The sequence below is a fragment of the Ranitomeya imitator genome, chromosome 7, assembly GCF_032444005.1.
Source record: "Ranitomeya imitator isolate aRanImi1 chromosome 7, aRanImi1.pri, whole genome shotgun sequence".
Lineage (NCBI taxonomy): Eukaryota > Metazoa > Chordata > Amphibia > Anura > Dendrobatidae > Ranitomeya > Ranitomeya imitator.
In genome coordinates, this window is record NC_091288.1 from 65523621 (window position 1) to 65535617 (window position 11997).

At 40.3% G+C, this 11997-nt stretch overlaps 1 protein-coding gene across 1 annotated transcript in view; it reads left to right on the forward strand.

The window, feature by feature from the left end:
• The window catches only part of ABCA12 (ATP binding cassette subfamily A member 12), a 253565-nt gene extending 244512 nt beyond the window's left edge, over nt 1–9053 (forward strand). Inside the window, exons 57-58 of the mRNA XM_069735561.1 lie at nt 4693–4830; nt 6873–9053. Coding sequence (XP_069591662.1) covers nt 4693–4830; nt 6873–6962 — 228 coding nt within the window. The 3' untranslated portion in view covers nt 6963–9053. The remainder of the gene's footprint in view (nt 1–4692; nt 4831–6872) is intronic.
• The last annotated feature ends 2944 nt before the right edge of the window (nt 9054–11997 follow it).

Sequence of the window (11997 nt, forward strand, 5' to 3'; positions counted from 1 at the left end):
GAAGTAACACAGAGCATAACAGAAATAGAAATAATGTACAGAAGTGATGCCACAGCCCTTGGATAATGTCATTTCTTTGGTCTTCCAGTGATCTGTGTACATTTATGTTATCTTAGTGGAGGCAGACCTATCATTTGATGGTTTACCTACCAGCTGCTTGCCCGGATACCCTGTGAAGGCATACTTATATCATGGAGAGGTTCCCCAGTAAGTCCTAATTTGTCCACATAAAGGACAGCCACGTTAACAGATGGATGTGGCTTGATAAGAAGTATACAGAAATTATTTCAAAATTTTTCATGATGTAAGAGGCATCTTCAAAGTCCAGATGCTGTTTACGAACCACTCTTACTGTTGCTGGTATTTGGACACACACATAGGGGGTCAGATTCATCCAGACTGGCGTAGCGCATGCCATTTAATGAACTTGGCTCCTCTTCTCAGTAGTGTGCGCCATGCCTTAAATGTTACTAGAGCCAGGGATGCCCATCTCCTGCCTTGACTGCTTTTCTGCCTACTTCGGCGGAGCTTCTTCAAACTGTTGTGAAAACGCCAAAAGTTACAACATTTTTATGCAACTCTCTGTTGTACAAAACTTTGGTGACTATTCAAAGCTTTCATACCAGTTTTCTGGTGGAAAAGATTTGACTCGTCCCTATGGTCTTTCATAGCTATTCTTAGCGACTGTGGCTAATTATCCAATTGCAGCTGGATGTACACAAATCAAATCAATAAACTAAAAATTTAAAGAAATATTTAACTGGCACCAACAGAGTTTAAACATTTGGAAAAGTACATTAGTTATGCAGGTTTTTTTATTTGCTTGCAATCTTTTAGGAATTTTAGAAAACGAGTATCTTGGAATTTAGGATGGACCTTTTACTTCATTATTTTTTTCCATTCCTTATTACACGTCCCATTTAACGCTTCTTGGAAAGTCGGCTAACATGTACAATCGTTAATTCTGACCCCAGATTGTTGATATGTTCCATCAACTGTTTAGTTACAAGCCTCCTGGCTCTCATCTGACAGAGGATAACGGGAGATATAGCTCCGTAATGGCCAGATTCGGCTATGATGTTGGGCTGCTGAGAGCTTTTCCCTTAGCCGGTTCTCATAATGATGCTCTCCGAGCACTTGCTGCCAAAACAAATATCCTACTTTGTTTTCGCCTAGAGCCGTGTCTGTGCAGCAAAAGAGCAAAGTGAAAAAACAACCTCCGCTGCGATACGTCTTAATAATTCCGTGTCGGCTTTCTAGTATCAAGTAAAACAAAAGCCGATCGTTTAATTAATCGCCCCTGATGGGGTTTTATTTGTGTTATATGCGTATTACCATTCAGGAGAAACCTTGGATAATGGGCCCCATACAGTTAAATGATTCTTTATAGAAATGAAGTAGAATGGTAGAAAACAATTATTCTTTTGAAACTTTATTCTTCAAAATAATTGACTTCTTTCTTCCTTTTACTGGCGGGTCGGTCTCATTCTTTAAGAGTTAAAACAAGTTAAAAAAATATATATATTTCAATGGTACTGAATGTAAAAATGACAAAGTATAGGGTTGGTGATTTCTGGCAATGTGAATGGATTATTCAGAATAAAAGATTATTGTTTGCTGTAAGCACACAGATTCTCTGCTCTGTAAATAACATGTTTGTGCAGAGGATGTTCTATTATGTGTAAAGCACTGGACTGTGAGCGCCGAGCATATGCGAGTTGGAGCTGAAACACAGAGAAATTACATTTATCTGGAATGGTCCCTCCAGCTGCAAATAATAGTCTTTTTTTCCTCAATAGGCCACGTTTTAAACAAGAATAAAGCCCATTTCTTATCCACTAAAAAAACACAGCATATTTGCAGAAAGAACTTTTTTAGCTTTCAGGGCTTTTGAAAAGAAAAGTATAGTGTTCTGCCTATATCTCCGTTCAACCTAGGAGATTCCTTACACGCATACAATTTATGGTATAGATTAACAGGACATATTTCTCAATTATCTCTTAATCATTGAATTCATGCAGTGGGTTTTTACTAACATTTAGTAAAAAGAATAGTTTGAACATGCAGTGGGTTTTTACTAACATTTAGTAAAAAGAATAGTTTGAATAAAGAGCTTGGTAAATTTGAGTGTAGCTACATGTAAGCCTTACATCACCAAGCACAAAGCCAACATTCAGATGGAGCGGTGTAAAGCCACCACCCCTGACTTTGAAGCCGTGGGAAAGTGTTCTGTGGAGTGATAGATCATGCTTTTCTACCCAACAACAATCTGATAGATGAGTCAAGGCTTGGCAAATGTCAGAAGACCATCGCCTGCTGACTGCATTGTGCCAACTGTAGAGTTTAGTGGAGGAAGGATAACACTATGGGGATGATTTCTAGGGGTCAGCCTAAGCCCCTTAGTTCCTGTAAAGAAAACTCTTAATCCAAGAGCATAAAAGACATTTTTGACAATTTTAGGATTCCATCTTTGTGGGAACAGTTTGGGGAAGACCATTTCCTGTTCACTAGTGCACAAAGCAAGGTCAATGAAGGCATGGGTGGGAGAGTTGGATGTGGAAGAACATGAGTGAGCTTCACAGAGCCCTGAGCTTCACCTCATCTAAAATCTTGTAAAAGCCTATGGATTTAGAATGGCATGTCATAAAAGCTCCTGTAATGTATACTGCCCCAATACTATTGTCCATATAGTGTTCCTCCATATACAGGTCCTTCTCAAAAAATTAGCATATAGTGTTAAATTTCATTATTTACCATAATGTAATGATTACAATTAAACTTTCATATATTATAGATTCATTATCCACCAACTGAAATTTGTCAGGTCTTTTATTGTTTTAATACTGATGATTTTGGCATACAACTCCTGATAACCCAAAAAACCTGTCTCAATAAATTAGCATATCAAGAAAAGGTTCTCTAAACGACCTATTACCCTAATCTTCTGAATCAACTAATTAACTCTAAACACATGCAAAAGATACCTGAGGCTTTTATAAACTCCCTGCCTGGTTCATTACTCAAAACCCCCATCATGGGTAAGACTAGCGACCTGACAGATGTCAAGAAGGCCATCATTGACACCCTCAAGCAAGAGGGTAAGACCCAGAAAGAAATTTCTCAACAAATAGGCTGTTCCCAGAGTGCTGTATCAAGGCACCTCAATGGTAAGTCTGTTGGAAGGAAACAATGTGGCAGAAAACGCTGTACAACGAGAAGAGGAGACCGGACCCTGAGGAAGATTGTGGAGAAGGACCGATTCCAGACCTTGGGGAACCTGAGGAAGCAGTGGACTGAGTCTGGTGTGGAAACATCCAGAGCCACCGTGCACAGGCGTGTGCAGGAAATGGGCTACAGGTGCCGCATTCCCCAGGTAAAGCCACTTTTGAGCTACAGAGAAGCAGCACTGGACTGTTGCTAAGTGGTCCCAAGTACTTTTTTCTGATGAAAGCAAATTTTGCATGTCATTCGGAAATCAAGGTGCCAGAGTCTGGAGGAAGACTGGGGAGAAGGAAATGCCAAAATGCCTGAAGTCCAGTGTCAAGTACCCACAGTCAGTGATGGTGTGGGGTGCCATGTCAGCTGCTGGTGTTGGTCCACTGTGTTTCATCAAGGGCAGGGTCAATGCAGCTAGCTATCAGGAGATTTTGGAGCACTTCATGCTTCCATCGGCTGAAATGTTTTATGGAGATGAAGATTTAATTTTTCAGCACGACCTGGCACCTGCTCACAGTGCCAAAACCACTGGTAAATGGTTTACTGACCATGGTATTACTGTGCTCAATTGGCCTGCCAACTCTCCTGACCTGAACCCCATAGAGAATCTGTGGGATATTGTGAAGAGAAAGTTGAGAGACGCAAGACCCAACACTCTGGATGAGCTTAAGGCCGCTATTGAAGCATCCTGGGCCTCCATAACATCTCAGCAGTGTCACAGGCTGATTGCCTCCATGCCACGCCGCATTGAAGCAGTCATTTCTGCCAAAGGATTCCCGACCAAGTATTGAGTGCATAACTGAACATTATTATTTGTTGGTTTTTTTGTTTGTTATTAAAAAACACTTTTATTTGATTGGATGGGTGAAATATGCTAATTTATTGAGACAGGTTTTTTGGGTTATCAGGAGTTGTATGCCAAAATCATCAGTATTAAAACAATAAAAGACCTGACAAATTTCAGTTGGTGGATAATGAATCTATAATATATGAAAGTTTAATTGTAATCATTACATTATGGTAAATAATGAAATTTAACACTATATGCTAATTTTTTGAGAAGGACCTGTATGTCTAAACAAGTTGTAAGGGATTAGAAAAACATGTCCGTTTCCTCCAGAAACACCACCACTGACCACTGGAGTCCATGGGCTGCGCCTGGTGTTGCAGCAATAAAGTTTCTATAATCCCTGTACAGAAATAAACATATACCCAATCTACTGCTTTGCTAGATGAATCTGCGGAAAGACTAATATCCCCCTTTAGTATTCGTATTTTTAAAATGTTATTTCTCGGCATATCGAATACTGTAAGGACTCTCCTGGGATCTGACAAATGACCCATAAGGAGCGTCCTGCCCCCGTCATACCATAGATAGGAGAAACACCATCCACAGCCTATTTTGGAAGTCATCGCCAGTCTCCTACACTGGCACCAGTACGTTGGACACTGGTGGTAATCCAACATCTTTTACAGGAACAACACTTCACTATGGCGGAGTACCATGTTCCGGTATCTGCAGGAGGAGTCGCCAGTATATTTGACCAGCTGGAATCCAACAAGAAACACTTGAACATCATTCACTTCTCAGTCAGTCAGACGACACTTGATGAGGTACTTAATGAATTTCTACTTCTTGACACAATTCTTCGCAAAGTGTCTTATTTATGTAATCTCTTGGTATGACTGCTTGAATACAGTACATTACCTTATTGATCAGGCTTCTGTGACACGCCAGGTTGGTGGGGAGGTAGTTTCTGCCACTTGGTCAACTTGGTTAAAAAAATATTTCCTTTGAAAATGTAGTGGTCTACTTAGCTGACTGTCTCTGACTTTCCAAAAATGTAGCAACAATGTAAACTGTGCAATAGTTACCATTCTGACCTTACCAAAGTATCTGAGGGGAATCGGTCACCAGGTTTTTGCTATGTAATCCGAGAGCATCATAATGAGGTGACAAAGAGCCTGGTTACAGGGATGTGCCAATTATTGTGCTGTGTTTTACTGTTGCAATACAATCAGTATTTTATCAGCAGGAGATTATCACTACGGGACAACTGTCCTGGGGCCTCCTAGTCCAACCACTAGTTAGCAGCTCTCTGTCACTATACAATGTACGCAGGAAGCTGTGGTGTTTGTGGGGTTATATTATATAACAACTGCTGCAACCAGTAAACTATGTGATACATCATTGGAATCGGGGTCTCTCTCCCTACCTCATGCTGCTGTCAGAAAACATAGCAAAAATCCGCGGCCAGATTAACCATAACTTTCACAAAATCATATGTGGGAGTAAATGGTCTTTTTCTGTCCTTGCTCTACAACCAAATATTCCAGGAGGTGACATGAGCAGTACCGTCAGCCCTCGGTCAAACTTCCTATTATTGTCTACTTCTAAGTGATAGCCGGCATAGTTGGGTCCAATAATGTCTGCAGGGTTCTTCAGTAACTAGAGGTTTTTGATTTTTCTTATCCCCTGACTTTGTTAGATTAAAATTTGGAGAGGTAGATGCCTGTACAGTAGTTCAGGTCACCTTCAGATAAAGCAGCACTCTATAAAGGCCAAAGTATATGCAAACACTGAATACAGCAGGTCTAGAATGCATTGTTGCTACATAAAATGCACTTACAAAAATGAAGGTTCTTAGCGCATAAATTGGCCAATTCATGTGGGCCCATCAACTACGGCAAGGTGACGCTTCTCTGATGGGTAACTACTCTGATTACTGTTGCGATTGTGAACAGTTAAGCAAGTTTAAACAAGTTGAATATGAAATGATCTCTAAAAGGCCTAACGTTAAACATGACACATTTCCTCTGCATTTTAGGAAAAAAAAATTATATATATAGTAATTTTTTACATTTTAAATATTACAAAAAGGGAAATGCGCTGATGCAAAAGTTTGAACACCTTAACAAAAAAAGGGAAAAGTGTCATTTTTAACTTTTGACCTTTTAGAGATCATTTAATCTTCAACTTGCTTAACTGTTCACAATAGCAGTAATGTTGACAGGGGGGACCCAAACTTTTACATGCTCCTATGGCTCCTTTGCTATTTACCTGATGTATAAAAGTTTTATCTGTCACTATGCTGATGAGATTGCTGAACAGAAAGTGTGAGTGTAGTATTAGCCTACGTGCACACGATGCGGATTTTGCTGCGGATCCGCAGCGTTTCCGCAGCTGCGGATCCTCAGCAGTTTCCCATGAGTTTACAGTACAATGTAAACCTATGGGAAACCAAAAACGCTGTGCCCATTCTGCGGAAAAAAACGCGCGGAAACGTAGCGTTTTATTTTCCGCAGCATGTCAGTTCTTTTTGCGGAATCCGCAGCATTTTTACACCTGCTCCAATAGAAAACTGCAGATGTAAATCCGCAGCGGAATCCGCAATAGAAAACGTGATAAATCCGCAGTAAAAACCGCTGCGGATTTATCAAATCCGCTGCGGAAAAATCCGCAGAGGACCATTCTACGTGTGCACATACCCTTAAGGTTTAGTGGTGAGAAAAATTACAAGTTGGTTTTAATTCTATTTTAATATAAATAGTGATATGCTAATATACATATATATATATTTTTTTTTTACAAACTTCTGCCTTTTTATATCACCTAATGGCTGCATTGTTGGCTTATTGCTGGTTTTGTTCTCCAGGTTTTCATCAACTTTGCCCAATCTCAGACAAGTCCTGATAACTCCAGGGAAAGCGGTGATGAGACACCACAGCAGGTGGTGGTCGCGTAGAGGACTCATCCTGGCTTGAATGTTTCTCCCAAGCACTTTCAAAGGCATGGTCACTTGATAAAACTGATAAAACGTGGCTGTATGTCGCATTATTAATATTCAACAAGCAAAAATTATTTTTTTTAAAAAAAGGTGATATTTGTACTTTTTGCACTTTGATACCTCATACTTACAAAGTAGCTCCGAGATGCTTTTAAATGAGTAACGGCTTCTATGATCGTGCAAAAGACGCCCCAACATATCCGACACTACCAGCGGGGTCTGTCTCATCGTTACACTGACAGGACCCTGGTGATGAAGAATCGACACACGCATCGTGAATTTAGAATTTTCTTCAGTCGAAACAAAAAGTATCAACATTCTGAAGACCAATAAGACTAAACCCTTCTGCAGGTAGAAGTTTTACAGATGTTTAAATTTTAGCAATTTTTATATTAATAAAGGAAATTAAGACCCTTGGCAATGGGTTTTCAAGCTAAACCAGTTACAGAAACCAGTTCTAGGTCAACCTGCTCCCAGTGAGTGATCTCGAAATGTAACGAAAACCCCCGAATTGTGTAATTTATTTGTGCTTGTCACATTTACTGTGAACTGACAGAATATACCAAACAATGGTGGTCAAAACTTGGCACATATGCCCTTGCTCCATCCCGACATGACAACCCAACTCCAAGAGCCATGGCAAGCAAGACGAATGAGAACTATTGCCAGCCTTTTATTTCAGTGAATGGTTCTGGCAGTGATATCAACCAATCTCTATATGACAAGTTTAATTACCACTAATGAAGCCTGTAGCACTTATAATACTCATCAGTCCTATTAAGTATGTAAAATATTGCCAGATGCATAGCTAGACTTTCCTTCACCTGGGGCAGAGTGACGTGTTATCACCTCTGAGCACCCAGCACCATGGACACGTGGCTCCCTTCTTTGGCTATCCCCATAAATATTATGTTGGCAAAAATGATGTGATGTTTTCCTGTTACTCTACGGACCTTGTGTAATGCATTGTGTTATGTATGAGGTTCCTTTACTGCTGGTCTGTGTATTTCAATACAAGGATTGAATGTCTATACAAAAAGACTGATAGCATCCAGAAAAGTGGATAGATCAAGTAGATGCTAACACAGTACTGTATATTCATGTTGACTACCTAGATTTTAATTAATTTAATGGAAAAAAAGAAAATTATTGCACTGACTTACAAAGAAAAATGTATATTATAATTTGTTTATTTTTTTGATGTAGAGTCGAAAGGCAGACTCTTCCATACTCCGTTTTGTACAAGCTGCCCTACGTGACCATTTGATTTCATGTTGTTGTTTCTTAGGCTACTTTCACACATCAGGTTTTCAGTGTCAGGCTAAATCTGGCGAATGTTGGAAAAACTGGACCCGGCGCAGATTGTGAAAAACTGATGCGACGGATCCGTTTTTTTGACGGATCCGGCTAGCCTATCTAGATTATTGGATGAAGAAAAAAAATTTGGAGCATGCTCAGTTTAAAAAACCAGATCAGCCCGCCGAATCTGCCCTTTTCCAGATCCGGCACCTTCCGGCTCCTTAAGGCTTCCATTCTAGCAAACTGACGGAAGCGCCGGATCCGGCGCTTCAGGCTTTTTCACAGAAAACGTTGCTATGGACGTTTTTTCAAGAAACCGGAAGCGGCAGACTTGCCGGATCCGGTGAAAACCGGACGAAATGCAATGTCATCCGGTGCAATCCGGCACTAATACAAGTCTATGGGAAAAAAGCCTGATCCGGCGGCAACATTCGCCTGAAACGTTTTTAAAAAACAAAACAAAAAAAAACGGATTTAGCCTGACAGGGAAAACCTGATGTGTGAAAGTAGCCTTAGTATATAGTATATATGGGCATTTTTAAGCATGCAAGGAATGGAAACCATGCGTGTGTATGGCATTTTTTTAAAAAAAACAAACAAATGTAGTTACTGAAGGATTCTTGATTGCGAGCAGCAACAAAACTTTTCCAGATATTTGCCCATTTATGTTAACAGTGCCATTGTAACTGATCTGATGCCTACAAAAATGATTGTTAAAAAAAGTTTACAATAAATTGTAATGTTTCTTTATTCACGGTAGTTTTCATCAATTTATGGATTATCTTGTTTTAGCCTCATGGCCAGGATCACACAGGGTGTAGTTTTAGACAACGTGGGGCAGATTAACTATTACACAAAATTAGTATAAGTGTAACTGCCATTATTGCAAAGTTTTTTTTAATATATGACCCACACTATACAGTGCTGCTGACCAAATTTAGACATAATTTTGGTGCATGGTCCGTTAGTAAGTCTGCCCCTGGCTTTTATCCAAATGGATCTTACAGAGAGGGAAAGCCTACTACTTCTCTTTTCCACACACATTTTGTTTTGGCTAAATAAGGTGCATAAAAGTAATTTCTTCACCTAATTTCAGGATTTTAATGTTTTTACAATATAAATAATATACCAATGCACTAATAAAGAAATTTACGTCCTGTGTCTCTGCTGGAGAAATGAAACAGCCATGTCCTCACAAATACCGTGTCCTCTGGTTCTGTTATATAGTTCTGGCTTATCTGTATTCCTTCCTTCTTAAAGGGAATCTGTCAGCAGGATTTTGCTAACTCATCTGGCAAAGGGAAGCTGAATCCACCGATGTATCACTTAGATTACTGGGTGCAGCCATTCTCACACAATCAGAGATTTGGCAATGAATCAGAGCCCACACCAGTCTCTCTATATACAATGTCCATAGACAGTGAGCTGCTAATCACAGTAGGGGGCGTGTCAGACCAGGGCTCACAGTGACCAGCTAGTCACAGCAATGATAAGCTCCTGGTGCTAAAACAATCATTGTCAGCAAACAAAACCTCACAGCTTGATGAGATTGGCATCACTGAAAACTGTGTTTTATTCTCTACCTTTAAGGGGAATCTTCCATTGTCACAGATCCCTCTCCGTGCTGCCGTTAATTCGTCACGCATCATCTCTCCGCACGTGACTTGGAGTTGTGCCTGCCTCCCCTCTGTCAGTCCAACATTCAGCCTCTGTCCTATGCTGTAATGGCAGCATAAATCACACACTGACCCAAGCCACACCCGCTCATAAACGCTGCCACCACTCACTGAAACATGGGCGATGAGTCCCGGAAATACTACTAATACTGTCTACCACTCATAAGGCTCACACACCTTAGGCTATGGATTCTTTAGAACATACAAGGTTTAACTGTTAAAGATTATGCTTTAATACAAAACGTACAGTGCTTACAGTAAGAAAAAGATACAAACATATGGTAATAAAAAAAGACATACAGGTATGCAAAACAGTATAAAATAAACAGGAGAAAACTTACAGAAATAGCTAACTGGTAGTCTGCTTCTGCTCCCTGAGGGTAGGATGAATATAGACTGGATTACATCAGCTTCCCAGGCTGCCCTCACATGTGAACACGATTCTATGTATACAGGCCTAATTTATAGATTTACTCTGGAGGTCAAACTTCCAAGTCTGCCCCTCAGGCCAACACCATAACTGCTTGTTTTTGATTGGACAGCGGCCGCTCCCCAATGAACACACCATTTCATCCGAGACTCCCTGTGTAAAAGTTCCCAGATAGACAATGTCAGGCTGCAATTGACATCTCTCTTCCAAAGAGCTAGGAGGTGTCAAATGTTCCCTTTCTTCTTGGTTCCCAGCACAACCCCCTGGTGAGATTGGAGACAGAAGTCTGCTGTCTCCAGAAAATACATATTATATATAATATACGGTATATATATATATATATATATATATATACACACACACATACTGTATATACACACACATTTCACTACAGCCATCATGTTCAGAAAAAAAAGTATAAAGTATTTCTCTTGCAGCCATTTTCATAAAATCCCTGGTTATTTGCAGCAACAATGGAGTCCTCCTGATTATGTGCATGCGCTGCAGAGTTGTCAGTGTCATGACTAGCAGCTACCCTGCCCACCATCTGCTATATATATATATATATATATATATATATATATATATATATATATATATATATATATATATATATATATATATATATATATATATATATATATATATATATATATATATATATATATACCTTGTGGCGTGCCTCCACCATCGGTGATCAGTGAGTACTCACCTGGCTGGTCATTGAGGAATGTACCGGGACACTCAAGGTTAAAAGTCATTTGGTTTATTCATACACAGCATAAATCTCTTTTCAGGAACGTGGTAATATACAGCATCCCGTACATCGTCCAGCAACCATTCGGCCTCATAGAACCCATGGTCCTCGCTAAGCTCTGGTATGCATAATACTGGTTGGAGTCCATTACCTGTCAGAAACCCTGCACAGGTTTCCCCAGATACCTCTTATTCTCAGTGGCATCCTCCAAACACTTCTCACTCCCGCTCAGACTCTCAAGCACTGCCGCCCGTACACAAACACACAGACTCCATCTTGATTCTCTAGATACACCCCCTTGAGTGGGGTATGTAGGTGACTGGACTCAACCATCTCTCCAAGTCACCTGAAAGCCTTCCCAAAGTATGGTAAACCCTCAGCAGAAGATCTGCTGAGAAGACATGCTCAGGCTTCCATCACAGGGCCACCACGTCTGTGATACATACCGCCCATTAACCACATGACCAGTCGCCATACCACACCCTATACACAGTATCGGAAGAAAGCTCACAAACAGAGGGTAATGGCAGCGAGATGTAGCTGACAGATATGAGGAACAGATAACCGTGGATTTTAAAAAATGGCTGTGAAATAAAAAATAAAGTGCTAGAATCAGGGTACAGTCATTATTTTATGGGATGGACAATCCTAGTGATAGCTTCACTTTCATAACTGTACTCATCTCTACATATGCACTGCAGTAACAGGTACGTCATGTAATACCCACTGGAACTGAATCTATGTAGTGCTCTATCTGTGGAACAGACGCATTGATCACATTCGCTTTCACAGGACCGCGTGCAATAAGAAATAAGGCCTTCGGTTCTGTCC